At 37.3% G+C, this 18760-nt stretch overlaps 2 protein-coding genes across 2 annotated transcripts in view; one reads left to right on the top strand and one right to left on the bottom strand.

The window, feature by feature from the left end:
* The first annotated feature begins 25 nt into the window (after positions 1 to 25).
* Positions 26 to 754, top strand: LOC131860218 (uncharacterized). The gene is made up of 3 exons (XM_059214601.1): positions 26 to 145; positions 245 to 334; positions 443 to 754. Exons 1-3 carry the CDS (start codon positions 26 to 28, stop codon positions 752 to 754), a joined length of 522 nt encoding a protein of 173 aa, XP_059070584.1.
* A 14807-nt stretch (positions 755 to 15561) lies between these two features.
* The window catches only part of LOC131033864 (organic cation/carnitine transporter 7), a 168161-nt gene continuing 164962 nt past the window's right edge, over positions 15562 to 18760 (bottom strand). The window contains exons 5-6 of the mRNA XM_057965157.2: positions 16010 to 16553; positions 15562 to 15773 (exon numbers count right to left, since the gene is read on the bottom strand). Coding sequence (XP_057821140.1) covers positions 15562 to 15773; positions 16010 to 16553 — 756 coding nt within the window. The remainder of the gene's footprint in view (positions 15774 to 16009; positions 16554 to 18760) is intronic.

Here is an 18760-nt window from a genome sequence, read left to right as displayed (position 1 = left end):
CAATCAGAAATGGGAAAGCATCTCGATGGAATTTATCACGGGTTTGCCCAAAGCCCAAGGCAGGGACTGTATTTATGTTGTGGTTGACAGATTAACAAAATTTGCTCATTTCTTTCCTATTTCAACCACATATACAGCAGCACAGGTTGTTGATTTATTTTTTAGAGAGGTATTCCGATTGCATAGGATACCACAGAACATATTGAGTGACAGAGACAGTAAGTTCCTGAGTAATTTTTGGCAGGAACTATTCAGATTGAGTGGAACAGAGCTCACTCCTAGTACCAGCTATCACCCACAGACAGATGGTCAAACAAAGATTGTTAACAAATGGGTGGAAGGCTACCTGCGAAACTACTTAGTTGGGAAACAGAAGTCTTGGGTTAAGTGGTTACACTTGGGGAAATATTGTTATAACACCACTTACCACATGTCTATTTAGATGACACCATTCATGGCTCTCTATGGTTACGAGGCACCCAACTTTTTATATCTATTACTTGGAGATAGCAAAGTGCCCAAAGCCAAGGATGTGCTTCAAGAGAGTCAGGATATACTAAAGACCTTAAAGGAAAATATTCAGAAGGCCCAAAATCAGCAAAAGCAGTATGCCAATCAGCATAGAGTTGAACATTCTTTTGAGGTTGGAGATATGGTGTACTTGATGCTACAACCATACAGACAGTCCATGCTCAGGAAGAGTGGTGCGGAGAAACTTAAGCCACGTTACTATGGATCTTTCAAGATCATTTAGAAAGTCGGAGAAGTGGCATATGAGTTGAAGTTACCGACAAAGAGTAGAGTGCATAATGTTTTCCATGTATCTCGCCTTAAAAAGGCACTTGGGCATCGTGTTGTACCTTCTATGGAGCTTCCCCCTCTCAACGACGAAGGGAAATTGATTTTAGTACCAGAGGCCATCATTGATACTAGAGAGCGCACTTTACGGAAGAGGGTCATCAGAGAATATTTCGTAAAATGGAAAAACTTACCTTCGGAAGATGCCACATGGGAGAATGAACAAATACTCCAACATCCTAAATTGAGGTTGCTTGAGGAGAAGCAATCCTAGGAAGGGTGGACTGTAATGTCCCCTCCTTAGTCAATTCTGCTTACAAGGTTAGTCTATTAACAATCCTCGTAGACTAACAAGTTGGATAGAGGACCCAAGCAAGTTGGTCTCCATGAAAATGTACCAGGAGGGTCTTTCTTGTTTCCCTAGCATTAAACTAATCACTCCAATTGAGCTACTTCAAATTTCATAATCTCCTCTTGGGTCACCCAAAATACGTTTATAATATTAAGTTTCACCCTTCCTAAGTTCTTATTTCTAGAGAGAGGGTGAATGGGGAAGTGAGAGATAAAAAGTTGGTTTAAGTGAAAAAGCATATAACCCAAAGTAAGCACTTCTAAGTGGGATATTATAATGTGAAAAAAAGTAATCAATATTAAATTATTAAACCTGATTGAGGTGCTAGGGTTCAACCCTAATTAGGAAAACTTTGAAAAGTATTAGAAGGCAAACTTAGGGGCAAAATTATTATGTTGATATTATTTTCTCCTTCTCGACTCCTTTGAGGAGCTTGTGGTTTAAGGCCTTTGGAGACATAGCCCTGCATTGCTGTTGCACACCTACAGTTGTGAGAGACCAGCCAAGGGTGTGGAGAGAGAAACTCTACTTCAGAGGTTTCCTTTGGGCTTATGGTGAATGAGTTTTGAAGTCTTGTGACCTCCTTGCATGTGAGAGTAGTTGTACCATCTTGGGAGGGATTAGCAACATGTTTTAAAAGCCATCTTCACACAAGGGTTATATCAGCATATTAAGGCAGAACAGTGAGAAGACAAGACAATGATTATAAGGACTTTGGAGCAGCTAATGGAATGGTGTTGGTGGCTGAGTGAGGTGGTTGTGTGCTAGCTGAAGTTCCATCTACAGCACCTTGAAAGTCATTTCAGACACATACTTCTTTCTAATCAGTCCTTTATTAGTAGGCAATCAATCTCCTACACAACAAACCAGTTTGGGTGAAGGTTGCAGCAGTTAAAGAGGTCTGGAAACCATTAAATCAGATTCATATCAGACCGTATTGACTGAGGATTTGGAGTTCATAAACTATTCCCACTCAAGGGATAAACTCCGCCTATGTATTGCAAACCCACTGTCCCCAGCAAACTACCTTATGACAGTGATTTGGAGTGAAAAAGATCAGATTTCTGATCTTTGTGAGCTGATTTTTGGGGTAAGCACCTCATTTCTGAGCGAGCTACTCGCTGTGTGTTCCGACCAAAGTTCAAATTTCTCCTCCAACCGCCGAGTATGTTAGTAGTGGGTTAAAGAACTTCATTGTTTGTAACTAAACTATTATATGGAGATTGAAGTGTTTAATTTCAATGGAATATTAGTAATAGTGTTGAACTTAAATACAATTTCAATTCTGTTCCAATTACTACTTGAAGGAATTTGTTTCCTTTCTTCAAAAAAAACTTCAAACAAAAGAAACATCTTCTGCAACTTCTGTCTAGTTCTGAAAGATCGCATTCAAAAGACATGAAGTATTATTAATTAAAGAACAAGCAGGTGTTCTTCTATTGCTCAAGCTTTCAGTATCCCAAAGAGGGTGGGACATTACACATGCCAACTATTTGTAATACTGCCTATGCATTTTCATTCATTGTAATCAGTTTAAAATGCTGCAATAAAAGAGTTTGGAGCTACATATGATTTGTTTATTAAAATACTTGTTGTAGGTGTCTATTTGCATAGGTAGGTTGCTTGCCAAGTGTTTGCATTAATGTCCCTTGGCTGTAGGTGCACATCAGCGATCTTATTGCATTATGTATACCTTGTATTACATCCTAAATTCATTTTGGTCATTTGCATACGTTCATTTGAGTCCATTGAATGCATATTATCATTATCTTCATTGAAATACCAAAAAGAAACACCAATCAGCAAGTTCAGATTTCGCAAGGCAAGTGTTTGACAAAATTCCTAAGGGTAGAAATCAGTGATTTGAGGGCAGAATTAGCAAGGGACATTTCATAGGTTAAATGTATTGCAAACCCAATTTATAATAGATGCTTTGCAATTTTCTCACATTCTTGTAAGCTCAATCTAAATCATGGTATCAATGAATGTAAAAGAAATGAAGGGTAAATTTAGTTTATTAGATTGGGGTTGTCATATTATTGTATAAAGGCAAAATGGTAATTATAGATTTTGGTTGATTTCAGGTTAAATTTTTCAACCCAAAAACTTGGAAACCCTAATATAACTTTTGTGGGGACATTACATATACCCTCTTGTATCCCAATGGATTTTTATCTAGAGGCAATTAGGCCAACTCCAAGGTAACGTTCTTCATCAAGGTATTGTACTCACCTTAAATGGTAGCTTCCCACTGAAGGTATCCCTAGGCCTCCAAGTATTATTGAATTTCAAGCACCTTGAAAAGGTCAAAAATAAGAGCTAAATGAATATATTTTCATCTAAATTTTTTATTTTTTCCAATCTTACCAAGGTCAAGTAATAAGTGTAAAAAGGTTAGCATCCCGCACAACCTAAGTGGAATAATACTACTTTGGTCTCCACTACTCTAGGTTCAAAATTTGAATGGTGAAGCAACCAGATTTTAGATTGAAGACAATGGTCTTCATCACTGATATACTAAAGGTGTAAAAAAAATGCCATCCAAAGGATGATGCATTAATGACTATAATTGAGTACAAGTAGCACTAGATCACTCCTCTTTCAAAGAAACTGCAATCACTAGCAAGCTATTGGTAAGGGTGCCCTTACAAAATTTCTCAATTACCTAGTGAGTCTCTCAAGTCCCAAATTCACCAAGGCCTTAATGATGCATGTAGCTTATCTTGCAAACCAAGAGAATCACACTGATCCTAGTAGAGTCTAATTGAGTCTTCACAATTTTTTCAAAAATTTAATTAAGACTTTTTATATTGTCCTTTTAAGGGTACTAAGTTTTTGCCAATTTTTTACCCAAGATTTTGTGCAGATTTTAAGTCCAATCCGAAAATCAACATGTCAAGTCTATGTTGACTCCTACTCTAGCAATTATGGGTTAGGGTTATAACCCATGTTATCAAACTCTACAAGAACATTGGTTGAACCCAAACCAACTTGGACTAGGTTCTTTTATAGCCTCAATTCGTCCAAGATCCTACCTTGGGCCTCTATTCAACCCTGTTACATTTGAACATACTTGGGTTGAATCAAAAGGCCTATGGAAAGACCATTCACGTACCCCAAGTAAACTTAAGGACAATCTACCTAGCACCCATAAAATTGTTTAGTAATTAAAAATGCAACCAAAAAAAAAAAAACCCAATTCTTCTAATAGCTTACCTCAATTGCAATCAAGGATGAGCACAAGGGAGTTACACAATATCATTTGAATAGTGCAACCAATGCAAGTGGCACTAGCACTACTTGTCCTTCCCATGAACCAACTAATGGCATTGATGCTTGTCGAGTCTTTGCTCTTCGTTTTATGTAGGGTCTTCTCATAGCTGCAGCAAAGTGACCTCAAGAGTTATTATTCTTTTGACATTTACAAGACTCCATATTGATGTATGCTTCTCCTTTAAGGCCACTTATTCTCATGTTTTATTATGTTGTGTTTAATTCTTTTTCCTTTTCTTAGAAGAGATTGTTTTGCCAAAGAAATCTAGGAGCAGATGATCATACAACCTACACACTCTTGGGACATTGTTAGTGCCAACGTCAGAATGTCTAATGCAAACAAGGATAGGGAGCCAACTGAATGGCAACTTCCCCCTTGCAGCGAGGCCATAAGGTTCACTATAGTCCTAAAATTAATTTGGATTAGTTTTGACAACCCTATTTTCTGGTGAAATTCCACAGGTTTTCAGAGAGAAACTTAATGAAACCGACTCAAATTTTATTAATGACTTCATCTACATATAAAATAACTCTAACTAGTTTCTAACAAAGATTTTACTGAAAACAACAATTGCCTCTTTTACATTGACTTTTAAGACTCATAAGATTATGAAACTGCTCATTTTGTTGAATTTTCAATTGACAAGATTTTATAAACACCCATAAAAACATTTGGGCAGCACCACATGAAAATAAAGAAAAATTACCGACTTATTACAGATTTCTAATCATCCCACATGGATTAAGACCTTTGGAGGTTTCTTTGGGAAAATTACAACCAAGTGCAAGAGGACTGTTAAAAATTAAAATAGATGTTTCCATAAGCCTGCCTCTTAAAACTTTCAAGAGTTTTTCTATAGCACCTTCAACCTGAAACAAATCATTGAAAAACTATTTTTTTCTTTTCCACCCTCCTCTTTTTAGAAAACCCAAAGATAAGGCACCCTCTTTCAACATGAGAGAAAATAGGAGAAAACATAGGAACTGAACTCCAATTGCAACTTCCAATCACAACCTCTTCTCAAGAATGCAAAGTTAAACTCAAGATTTGTTTCCAACACCAAATCGATGTCCAAATGCATTAAGTAAATAAATATCTATCTTCTTGAGCCAATTTCCCCAAAGAATGAGTCAACTAGACATGCAAAATTTTACTCAACTCAACTAGGTGCATGGATTAAGGAGATAGAATTGAAGCAAATTGAACTGAAGTGAACCAAACTGAGTGCATGGATCGAGGAACTAAACATAAATGATGGTGAGAATCATGCAATTGATGAGTTCACTCAAGATAAGCTCAACTGGTTCTATATTTCATTCAATTATTGTGAAATAATTAATCAGCCATGACTTTGGAAGCAAAAGTAATCGTCCACGTGTAGGATGCTCCTGCATCAATGTCATTGTGCCATTCAATATAGACCTTACATGTCATCCTATCGCAAGCCCCTTGTCTTGTTTTTGTTCAAATGTTGACCTCATCAAGCAATGATGTCGGTAATAACACATGTCCATCTCTTGTATCCTCATAAAGTTTTCAAAGCTTAGAGGCTTCCACAATGCACCAACCATCTAGTCTTGTTCTTCATCCAATGGTCGACACATCTTCACAATGGCGGTTGGTGGGATGTATAGGTTGACAAGCCACAATGGGCCCTTTTTCTTTAGCTTACTTGATTATAAAGCCATGAAGATCAACTTAAAACCCTATTCAAGATCACCTTTTTCCCTTTTTCAATGGTCCCAAGCATAAATATTTTCAATTAGACCAATCCTAATTCAAGGAGGAGATTGAATGAAACCCCATCTTCATCATTAACAATCTTACCCGAGGCAAAGGATTAACAAGATGCTCCACAAGTTGACCTTTCATCTACGCCTTACCTATAGAGGGTTGGTTAAGGGTTGAAAAGCCAGGGTTGCCCTACAAAGATCTTTTCATGCCAATCCCAAGTTAGTGTTTCCAAATTCATAATGATTGAGTACAACTACTAATTTTTTGAGCTGAATTCTTTTTTTCTTGTCCTGATTTCCTATCTAAATCATAGTGTGTAGTGCTAAAAGAGTCAACTTTGTCACCTTTGCTATTGTTGTTGGTTCAAAATTTTGTACACTTGTGAAAGCAAACAAAATTGTGGCTTCAACCACAGTGTGTGAGTATGAAACTCTCCTAATTAAGGGAAGGCTCCCCCTATCTATCTAAAACTAAAATAAAAACAAGATGGGACAGCAGTCTTCCTTCTTTCTTCAAGGAAGCCTATATCCTTTTCTCTCCTTAGAAAAGTGAGAGCAAGAAAATGTATAATAATGGTAACAACTTCAAATGAAAACGAGAGAAAGGAAATGAAGTTTCCTGAAAGCTCAAAGACTCTCGTCACTTCCTTCGAGACGGGACAACAATATCAAGCTCAAAGACTTGACTATTGGAAGTCCTATCTACCCTTTGCTACACTAAATTGTACAACGAATAAAAGACAACAACTCAAACACTGGAATAATCTATTCTTTCAACACAAAGACAAGAACTAATGCAAGCTCAAAGACTTGCTGATATTTCTTATCAAACAGTAATTTTTCCTCAAGAATAGACGCAAGCTCGAAGACTTGCTGCTCCTTCAAGAGATTTTCCTATTTTAATTAATCTTCTCTACTTGCAGCTCAAAGACTTCAAATCAGATTAGACTAAGCTCCTTTAGAAACACTTTGCATGGAAGAAATAAAAAGATTCAAACTCAAACATCTAACTCAAAGACTCAAAACTTGAGTAATCCTTCTTTATTATTCTTCAAAACTTTCAATTCACATACATAAGCTCAAAGACTTCTTGCTGTAAATTTGGCAGAGTTTTTGCTTGCTTTCCAAAAGATAAATATTACAATAGACCCCTCCAGTATTTATAGAAGAGGAGCCTTGAGAAAAAGGTGGGAGGATCCTAACTAACTTGAGAGATTCTCTCAACCACCAAAACTTATTCAATAACTAACTAAGACTTATTCCAACTACAGTCCTAATCGGACACAACTTGTAGTTGTCTTGCATGTAATTACAAAAGTGCAAGTAATGTGTAACTTGCATTTTACAAAAATACTTTTACATGTAACTTGTCAAAACAAAATTACAAATGCATAACTATAATTATTCCATGTGTCTAAAGACACGACTCTAACTACATCATCCTTTGTCTGTCATGATCTTCATGTCGCTTAAGGATGCTAGAAGTTGAAGTATTCTGGATTGGTAAAGACATCTTGAACCGGAACGGGAACTTGCATCCTTGTCTTCTTGCTTGGGGTAGTACTATCTTTTCAGGAGGGAAAGGGTTGCCTTCCTCTTTTCATGTCATGACCATCTTTGTCTTGAAAGCATTCTATGCTCGCAACCATGAATTGTTGTTGTATTTCTTCTTTGTATCATCCTTCATTCTTGAAATTTGCTTGCAAAATAAGGCCCATGCCTTAATCCATTGATTTGGTAGATCATGTGTGCAAACCGGACTAACAAGGGAAGAGAGAAATTGATGCAAAAATGGGCTCACAAGTGAATTTTGAGTTTTGGAAGTTGCATTACATGTGTGGGAAAAACAAGAGCATTAACTTGCAATTGCGGGGAACAATCATGCAACTTCATATGTGTAATGGGTAACTACAAGTTTGCACTTGTAATTGGACCTTTAGAACTCATTTTCAAGTGTTTTTTGAGTGCATTTTGGACCAATTTCGGGTTCTGGATGGCTGACCGCAGGTAGACTTTAAATGGGGAAAATGAATGAAGGTGTGAAATGAGTGGATGAAATGGTATGTACGGATGATGGAAATGAATATGAAAAGATTTTGGGAAGATCATCTTCAAGAAAATGGGAAGAACTTTCAACATGCAATCCGGTTCCAAAAACCCAATTTTGAAAAGATGGGTATTTCTCATCGTTGCAACTTGGAATTTCAACAAAAGATGGTTAAATCTTTTATCCGTAAGAGAAGAACAATTATTTTCATCCAACTTGTAATCGGGATTTAAAACCCCGAATACAAGTAAAGAGGGAAAATGGGGAAGAACAATGCAATTCTAAAATTGCTTATCAAGGGGGAAAATCTCTCTCACAAAACCGATTTTTGGGGAAGAACCAACATATATACAAATTAGAAAAATGAAACAAGAAGAAAAGAAATCTTACCTTGCTCCAATCTGAAAATGCTTCTTCATCAAGATGATTAATCTTTGGAAGAAGAAAGAAAAACTCTTAAAAAAAATTAACCGCATTCCAAAGCCCTAGCCACATTTTTGAAAAATTGCCCAAAACTGAAAAACGTAGCAGCAAATGCATGAGAAATGGCATGGAAAATGGCCAAGACTCTTTCTAACCTCAACGCCTTAGCATACCAAGCCAAAACGATTCATAACATTGCTGATTCATGCCATTCCAAATGGCAAAAAAACGTGGTTTTTTGAAAAAACGTGGCTGCTGTTATAAAGCTAAAACCAGCAATCTTAACCTCCATGTGGCATGAAAGGTGTTTGAAAATGCATGGAAATAGGAAGGAATCCAAAACGCCTTCTATCTCCCAAAAAATCTCCACAAAAATTTGCCTAAAATCCTCAAAAAAAACGTTTGTCCTTGCAATTCGGGTTTTTTGGAACCAATAACAAGTTTAAAATGCATGAAACAATGAAAATCGGGTTTTTTGAAGGATATAACAAGTTTAAAATTTCACTTTTTCAACATGTTGGGCAAAATCGGGATTTTTTGGCCAAATAGCAAGTTTAAAATGTCAAAAATGCACTTTATAAGCAAAATCAGGTTTTTTGGACCAAATAGGAAGTTTAAAATTGTCACTTTATTTCATTTCTAGGCAAAATCGGGTTTTGGAGAGAGATGTGCAAGTTTCAATTACTTGTAAAGTGAAAATAAAATCCCTACAACAAGTTTTAATAACTTGCACATATGTAATAGGGGTTTAAAATCCCGTTTACATGTAAAAACCATTAAAGTAGGGGTTTTTAGACCAAACTGCAAGTTTACTTGTAAATTAGCCAAAAAATCCCTATTTTAACTTAAAAAGACCAAAAAACAACAGTGTTCCACGGGCGTCCGGGACGGGGGGACGGGGGGGACGAGGGGGACGCGTCTCGGGGACGGGGGGACCAAGGGCCTAAATTTGGGGACGGCGGGGGGACGGCGGGGGGGACAGCGGCGGGGGGGTGGCGGGGTGGTGGTGCTCATATATATACATATAGTACTTGAAAAACTAGTTTTGAAAAGATGTATAACAGTATAACAGTATAAGAATTAGATTTCAAATGAAACTATAGGAAATACCAAGATTACTTAGATTAGTGATACGTAACTAATTGCTAATTGCTAAAACTAAAAGTAAATAAAATTTGACAAATGAAATTGTCAAATTGGAGATTTCTCATTTCTATCATATGAATATCGAAAAAGGAAAACGAAAAATATGAATATCTGATGCCATTGCAAAGTCTATAATAATAAAGATGATTACATGATTCATCATTACAATGAGTAGCCAAATACAAATACGTGTAGCAATAGCATTACAAAAGAGACGAGTCAAATACAAAATGACAAAACTGAAAAGTGAAAACTCAAACTGTAGCTAATGGAGGCCTCTAATCATCTGCAAACTCCTCCTCACTGGAACTGCTGGACTCCTGAGGATCAAGGTCCCTCAAGCTCACACCAACAAGCCCTGCATCTGAAGTGGTAGGATCATCCTCATCAATCTGTGAAGGCTCCTCTGGCTCTACATCCCATCGTGCCGCTGGACTCTCCTTGTACATAAGTGTCTTGCGGTCAATGAGACGCAAAGCACTATGTACAGCCACAAGCTTCTCGGCTCTCTTAGAGGTAAGTCTGTTCCTCTTAAGAGAGTGGATGAAGCTATATGTAGACCAGTTCCTCTCAGCAGCTGAAGAACTGGAAACCTGGGATAGCAGACGGATGGCTAGAGTGGTGGTCAAAGATTTCGGGCCATGACATTTCCACCACAAAAGTGGGTCCTCCTGTGCCATAATGTCTATATCCATCTTTGCTGCATCTGAATAACCTCTAAGAGTGGCAAATCTTCCCCACTCAGTGCGTATTGTACCGGCATCTCTGGAATCAAACATCTTCTCTATGCACCTAAAGAAACCTGCCTTCACCTCATCATCCTCAATCGGTGTCGTTCTACCCGGTCTAGCCTTGTACCACTTAGGATTCAAGGCAAAGGCAGCCATATGCAAAGGAGTGTTCAACTTGTCCCATCTACTCTGAATGATAGGCCGGATTTGCTCATTGTAGAATGCTAGAGAGGGGTCCTTCACTCGCACAGCAGCCCGCATCTGGCCAAGCATAGAGTCAATGCACTCATACACCTCTCCAAGGTTAGGTGCATCCCCATCCCCATATCTGATCACCTGGAATACTGGAGAAATGATGGAGACAATGTATTTCGTATCAGTCCAAAACACATCACTCTTCACTATCTCCTTCACCCTTCTCCCCTGCTCTGTCTTGGCCTCAGCCCACCTATTCCACTCATTAGTCATAACCATGAGTTGCAATGCCTCTTGCAACTCAATCATTCTCTCCAAGAGAATGAAATAGGATGCATATCTAGTCTCAACTGGTTTCAAGAACTCCTTCTTCACGAAGGTCCTGAATAGTGCATGTGAAATGTGGTGGTTGCAGATAAACATCTGCACATCTCTCGCATCGGTGACCACTCCTCTAATCCAGTCAATCTTCCCCATGTCCTTGAGTGCATTGTTCATGGCATGCACACAACATGGGGTCCACCAAATGTGTCTATAGGCTGCCTCAACGAGTCTCCCTGCTGCTCTACACACATATGCTGCATCTGTCACTACTTGGACCACATTTTGTGGCCCAACCTCCTCAATAGCCTCCCTGAGGACCTGAAACTGGAAATCAGCATCTTTACGATGCCCTGTACAATCAACTGCTCTAAGGAAGTATGGGCCCTCTGCACATGTGACCATGATGTTGATGAGTGGACGATGGCTAATGTTCGTCCACCCATCCATAACTATGCTGCACCCCAATGCCACCCAACATGCCTTCATCTTCTCCATCAAAATATTGATCTTGGAATAGCTTTTATCCAAGATCGAGGTCCTCATTTTCGTCTCCCTTGGTGGCACATAAGATGGTCCTCCCTTGGCCACCATATCTATCATCTTCCTATAATAAGGAGACCGTGAAACATGAAATGGAATGCCATTGGCAAAGAAGAAATTGCCAATGGATTCATCTATCTCATCTCTCAGCTGCACATTAAACATATCAGCAATGGGGTTGCTCTGTGGTGTATGCAACTTACGTTTCCCAGTCCTGGCAACAGTAGAAGTGGAAGTAGATGGAGATCCAAACATCATTCCTCCCGCCTGCGAAGCATGATAAGTATGTGGCACTGGCACATTCCGGCTGTCGTGAAGTGATGCCCTAGCAGACAAAGTAGTAGGCATTGAAATATTTGTGTCATCTGGAACCCCCCAAAGCCTGTTAAACTCAATTCTGTACTGTATATTTTTGGGTTCCTCCAAAAACTTACAATGTTTCACGCCTTTTCCTCTCCAAAATAGAAAGTGTGCATTCACCCTGCTAATGCTACCGAACCATTCTCTGTCACAAATATTGCACTTCCACTTCTTTGTTCCCCCACTTGAATGTGATGCAGTGCCTTGTACTGATATTTGTGAAGCAAACTGTTTTAGAGGAGACTTAGGATCAAAATGACCCCTAGCATATGGTGCCAACAACTCTGAAGGGCAACCTGTACTAGCTGCTGCACTTGCCATAGAACTAGATTGGGCTCCAGGATCAGCCCCATGGTCACCCCCCTCATTTTCAGGTTCATATTCTGAATCATTCTCACTATGAGAATGGATTTCCATGTTATCTTGACTCGTGCCTTGGGAGCTCATTGTGAAATTTTCAAATTGACACTGCATTTCACAAAATAAAAATAAAATCAGCCTTGTTTAACAATATATTTTTAAATTTTTAAATTTTTTTTCCTATTCATCTCAAAATGAGATTTGATGTTGAATCTTGAGGGCAAAATGATGAATCATTTTGCCCTCAAGATTCAACATCAAACCTCATTTTGAGTCTTAAGATGAATAGGGAAAAAAAATTAAAAAAACCAAAAATGACATAGAACAATGAAAATCAGAAAGTAAAACAAACAAAAAAACAAGAAGAAGTTGAAAAACCCTACCTTGTGCTTGAAAAATCTCTCCAAAATGTAGAAGAATCTTCTTCTTCCTCTTCTTCTTGCTTCTTCTAGCTCCTATCACACTTGTAGTCACTTTTCTCACCTCTTCAATCAATCTTCTTCAAGCTGTTCCTCCTCTTCAAGCTGCTGGAAAAAAAATCAGTTTTGCATAATGAGAGTGAAATCCAAACTAAACATGTTTTTGTGTTGTTTTGGGGGGTGGGGTGGGGCCCACGTCCAATTAGGGTTACCCCTTAACCCCCCCCAAAAAGCACATGTCATAAAAATTTTTAAAAAAAATGAAAACTGCGCTTTTTATCCCGTGCGAACGCGGGAGACGCCTGGGCGTCCCCCCGTCCCTCGAGAGATGTCTGGGTGTCTCTCGAGGGACGGGGGGACGCCCAGGCGTCTCCCACGGAGACGCCCAGACGTCTCCGCGTCGGGGACGTCTCCCCGTCCCGGCGGAGTTTGGGTGGCAGTGGCGGGACGGCGGGGGACGTCGCGTCCCCGTCCCCGCGTCCCCGAGACGTCTCTGACGGGGGGACGCGCCCAAAAATGGGGGGGACGCGTCCCCGTGGTTCACTGAAAAACAATAAAAATGATAAAAACAACAAAGGAGAAATTTAAAACAAATTACAAGTAACATCTTTTAATAAAAATGCACATGTAATAAGCTGAAAATTCCCCTACAAAGACCAAAACAATGGACATCATTAAAACTTGCAGTTTGAAGAAAATTCTCCACCTGCAGTCGGGATTTTAAAACCTGAAATTGAAGGAAAGTCATAGCAAACGAAACCAGAATTCGACGAAATTCAAAACGTAGTTCAAGGATGGACTGAGGATTAAGCCAGTTCAAGGATTAGTCGAAATTATGCCTCGGAAAGTGTGCCATAGAGTAAAATCTTCAACTTGTAGTGACTTTTGAAACCCGAAATTGCACAGAAAGCTAGGAAAAGGAAGACCAAAACTCACCAAAACTTAGACAATGATGGCAAAGACACCCCCCAATGATTTGACACTATCAAATGTGAGTTTTGTACCTCGTAAAACGTGCCTTGGAGACAAAAATGGCACTTTTTAGGCAAAAATTTGTAGGGGTTGTCACATTTTTTAGAATCCAAAAATGAGGACAACAATTGTCAACTCAAGCGAACATTTTGGTGGTTGGTAAAACATTAAAGATTAATATTCTTCAATTTATGAATTTTTATGACTTTTTAAATTTAATATTTATATTTAAACAAAAATCAAAAATTATATTTTTCAAATTTAATCACATTTTTATTTTTTTAATTCTATTAGACAAACTTGTTCCAAGAATTATCCTTGCTGAACTCAAACATGAACACAAACCTTGTGATGTAGTCCAACGTTATTAATCATGGATTTTGCATGTTATGCTCGAACAGTGCATGTGTTGGATTTGAAAGGGATTGGTGACCATTCTAGCTACTTACCAAATTTTGATTTTTTTTCCACTACCATAGTGTGTAGTGCTAAAAGAGTCAACTTCATCACCTTTGCTATTGTCAACTCAAGCAAACATTTCAGTGGTTAGTAAAAGATTAGATATTAATATTATTAAATTTATTTATTTTAATGACTTATTTAATATATTTAAATAAAAATCAAGAATTATATTTTTCAAATTTAATCACATTTTTATTTTTTTTATTTTATTAGATTAACTTGTTCCAAGAATTAACCTTGCTGAACTCAAACATGAAGACAAACCTTGTGACGTAGTCCAACGTTATTAATCATGGATTTTGCATGTTTTGCTCCAATAGTGCATGTGTTGAATTTGAAAGGGATTGGTGACCATTCTAGCTGCTTCCCAAATTTTGATTTTTTTCCACTACAATCTTGCATGTTAGGGATTCTAGAAAGCTTGTGCATTGCCTTGCTAATGTAATCTGCAAGTGCTGAGAGGAAGCTTCCCAAAGATATTTTGGCCTTACTAACTCTGGCTGTCTTGTATTTTGACATATTATATTTGACCACATCTGATTTTCCCTATTTATTAATCTCCAAGCTAGCTTTATAGTAAAGGCATGATGGAAGAGACTGATATTTTTTATATTAAGAACCCCTTGATTTTTTGGGTTGTTTATAGACTAAGTTGCCAATTCGGGTTCGGGTATGGGTATGGGATACAGATTTGGGTACACGGGTATGGCAAGTTTTTTCCCTTGGATATGGGTTTGGGTATGTCCTTACATATACATACATTGTGTGTCTGTGTCTGTCTGTGTCTGTGTCTGTGTGTGTGTGTGTGTGTGTGTGTGTCTATATAGTTACTGAAGTTCTTAGACATGTCTAGCTTCATGATCATCCAAAGTTTTTGTTGATGATTTGTTGAATGGAGTTTTTGTTGAACTGCAATGATGTCTGTCTATTAATTGATACTTCGGGACAGAAGAAGACCAATCTCAGAAATTAGTTCAGGCAGCATTGCCTTTAGTTAATTGGCTTTAACTTTTGAGATGATTTTATATTCCATATTGCACAGCTCAATAGGTCTGTACTCGTCTGTATATTCTTCCTTAGCCATCTTTTAGTAAAAGGAATGGTTTGATGGCATTAATTTGGGACAGCATATGTTTTTTCATGATTCCTCCACTACCTCAAGTGCATCTTGTATTTAAGAAATTGTTTTAGTTAACTCAGAAACATCTGGTTAACATGAGACCCCATGCAAGGGACGTTTTTCTGTAAATCTCACAATTATGATTTAAAGTACTTATAACCCTTTAAAAGTCAATGCTATTGAAAGGGGAAAAAACGCTCACTTTATCTTTTCTCAACACTTACAAACAAGATAATATAATCTCTAAAAGGAATCATTACTACACATAAAACATGAAGCCAAAGAGAATAAACTGTAAAGTATTTTCAACTGACCTCGGGAGCATAAATGTAGACAATTGTAAATGTTCCTGTGATACATAGACGAGCTCCAAAGAGAAGAAGAGTTGTGATAGCCTCGTGTTGAGGAAATATTAGTGGAAGAAGAAAGACAGAACAGGAGAAGAACATTGCAGCCATTGACCATTTGCGACCAATATAGTCTACAACAATTGCCGACAATACAAGCCCAGGAAACTCTGCCATCATGAAAAATCAGTTCTACTATCATATAGTAACATTATAGCCTATTAAATAAGTATCATAAATAAGGACCTCAAATAAAAGCTTTTCTTCACTTTACTTACTATTAGAAACTAAATGCAAACAGTCTGTACCATTCTTTTTATTTGACTTGTGAACAAAACTAATATGCAGAAATAGCAAACAGAATATGTCTTCATATTTAAGGTAGGTCCAACATAAGAATTATTACCTCCAAAACTTGAAATGAAAACATCTCTGTAAAGACTATTGTCAGTGGAAGTAACCAACAATGACTCCTTTTGTCCACAATTCCCCCCTTCACCACTCAATTCAGAAGTGAGCAAGACAAGTCCATAGTAGGTGAAGGCATTTGCAAAGAATACTGACCATAGAAGAAGAGTCGATTTGATAAAATTTGGTGAAAAGAGACCATATAATGATGAAAGAACTCCGTTTTCATTTTCTCTGTTCATGAGGTTTTTATTTGACTGCTTTATTTCATTCATTAGATGAACTTCTTCTATTTTTAACGGATCAATATTATCTATTTCATTGAGCTCAGTGTTTAGCTGACTGACAAATCTCCCAGCTGGAAGATGCTTTTTATTCATAAGGGCAATATTTTCCAAGATATGAAGAGCATCTTTAGTTCTTCCCTTCATTGCAAGATATCTTGGAGATTCTGGTACTATACCATAGAAAAACAGCAAAACAAACGAAGGTCCTGAAGATAATCCAAGTAGCAATCTCCAACCCAACTTTGGCATCACTATCTGCATGCAAAATTAAGATTATCTGATTGAAATATTGGGAATTAATTGAAGGACAAACACTTCTTTAAATGTTAAAAATTGGTGCTAAAGAAATTATCACTTTGAATTGATAGTTCTTATCTTACTTTGATTGTACCATACTTATATCAAGATCAAACAAAGCAAATAATAGATCCTTCTGTAGAATTGTGGCAGAGTAGAGAAGAAATTTTTGTTCCTTATGCACAGACCAGTACCATAAATGAAACTACAGTATGAATACAGATTGAATGACATGTAAAATGCAAAATCATCAAGATTCTGTACAGGATGCAAATAACAAGGTATAGTCAAAAAATTTAATTGGAGGTAAAATATTTAACATGAAAAAGGTGAAGATGATAATTAAGATGATACTAGAACATTGAGGTGATACTATAGGATCATGAATTAGGCACAACAAAGGGAAGAAGTGTTTGGATGTTAGTTTTACAAGTTATATCTTGCTTATCTAAAAGAGATATCGGACACAAAGCTGGAACAGATATTGTTATCATATATGGAGGAGATTATTTTCCAAAGATGGATGGCCATCTCCTTAACAGTGAGAGGTACAGAAAGGTAGATAAGAACCCTATTGACATGATAAGAATGATTGTACTATTAAGGATTTTCTTCAGAGAATGATTTAGAAAAGAAGCTTATTCCAAATATGAAATTCACTCCAATATGCAAAAGGTGAAGATGATAATTAAACTAATACTAGAACATTGGTGTGATGCTATGAGATGATAAATTGGGCACAACAAAGGGAAGAATCATTTGGATGTTACCTGTGCAAGTTATATGTTTCTCATTTAAAAGAGTTTTGCAACATAGGGCTGGAACATTGGTAGTGCTATTGCTATCATGTATAGAAAATATCATTTTTCAAAGATGGATGAACATCTTCTTAACAGTGAGAGTACAGAAGAGTAGATAAGAACTCTATTAACATGATAAGAATAATAATATTATTAAGGGTTTTTCTTCAGACAATGATTTATAAAAGAAGCTCATTCCAAAGAAGAAATTCACTCCAAAATATATTGATTACCAAATATTCACAAAGCAGAGCCCCATTTGGACTGGTTGTCACAATATTTGGTCTGGACTCAATCATCAATGTTCAATGTAAATCAGTTTGAGTCATTATTATCAGTTATAATGACCATAATTAACACCCAACAACACCAAGACACTCACTCCAAATGCTGAAGACTTCAGGAAAAAATGAAACAGATTGTTCCATGTAAGCAAATAGCAAAGGAAGAAGAAAATGTTTATTAGGATGGAGCAGACCCTCAGGCAACCATTCAGTCCTTCCCATTCTGAAACTGGAAAATGTGACAAGTTCTGTGGCTGGCAAATTAATCCCCTATGAACAATCTAAAATTGGAAAATTTGACATTCAATAAAGCTTTCCAATAAACTTGCACACCAGTGAATCCATCACTTTTAGACAGGGTCAAACAAAAAGATTCAACATCCAGAAAAAATTTCCAAATGCAACAATACTGAAGACCAGCCACCCAGATCAGTTGGATGCCTCATTCCATTGAATGAGATGGAAAGCCAATTGTATTTCTCTGCATCTTATTTACCTGATTTGCATTAGAAAAAGCCCCTTCAGCAGTCATAGAAGGCATCTAGAGTTGGAGAGTGCTTGTACATTTGAGTGTAGATGTTAAGTGTGTTGATATGGTGAGTTGGAGAAAAAGACAAGATTTTGAGAGCATTGTAGAATTGTTGTTTCAGACCCACATTGTTTTTGGGTTCTCTACAGAAGCAATTGACTTGATTTCTTGATGTTTTCAGTTGACCTTAGGAGACATAGCCTCAACTTACCAGACTTTTCCTACACTAGGTTTCTCCATGCTATAATTAAGTTACCCTTCTTTGTAATGATTACTTTTAATCCATTTACACACTCATTTAATTTAACTGCTAATCTCAGTACCAAAACTTAAAGATGCTTTGATCTTATTTTTGAAGGCCATATTAAACTCTGTTTAAGTAGCTAAAGCATTATTTATATCAAAATATTAGTCAATAGACATGTTAATATTTGTGTTGGCAAAGGAGTGAACTGTCTATTCTAATTACATATCATATTGGTCTCAGATAATATACTGGCCCTTGCCTGTGTAGAATTTGCAGTGTGATTAGTTTGCAGGTATATGCTCAAC

This window comes from Cryptomeria japonica, chromosome 2, assembly GCF_030272615.1.
Source record: "Cryptomeria japonica chromosome 2, Sugi_1.0, whole genome shotgun sequence".
Classification (NCBI taxonomy): domain Eukaryota; kingdom Viridiplantae; phylum Streptophyta; class Pinopsida; order Cupressales; family Cupressaceae; genus Cryptomeria; species Cryptomeria japonica.
This window is presented reverse-complemented; position numbering and strand designations above follow the sequence as displayed.

Excerpts from the sequence above, each read along its gene's own strand:
- LOC131860218 (XM_059214601.1), top strand. The coding sequence starts at position 26 with ATGGAATTTATCACGGGTTTGCCCAAAGCCCAAGGCAGGGACTGTATT. Across the intron at positions 146-244 it reads CCACATATACAGCAGCACAG|GAACTATTCAGATTGAGTGG; the intron begins GTTGTTGATTTA and ends AATTTTTGGCAG. Across the intron at positions 335-442 it reads CAAAGATTGTTAACAAATGG|ATGACACCATTCATGGCTCT; the intron begins GTGGAAGGCTAC and ends ATGTCTATTTAG.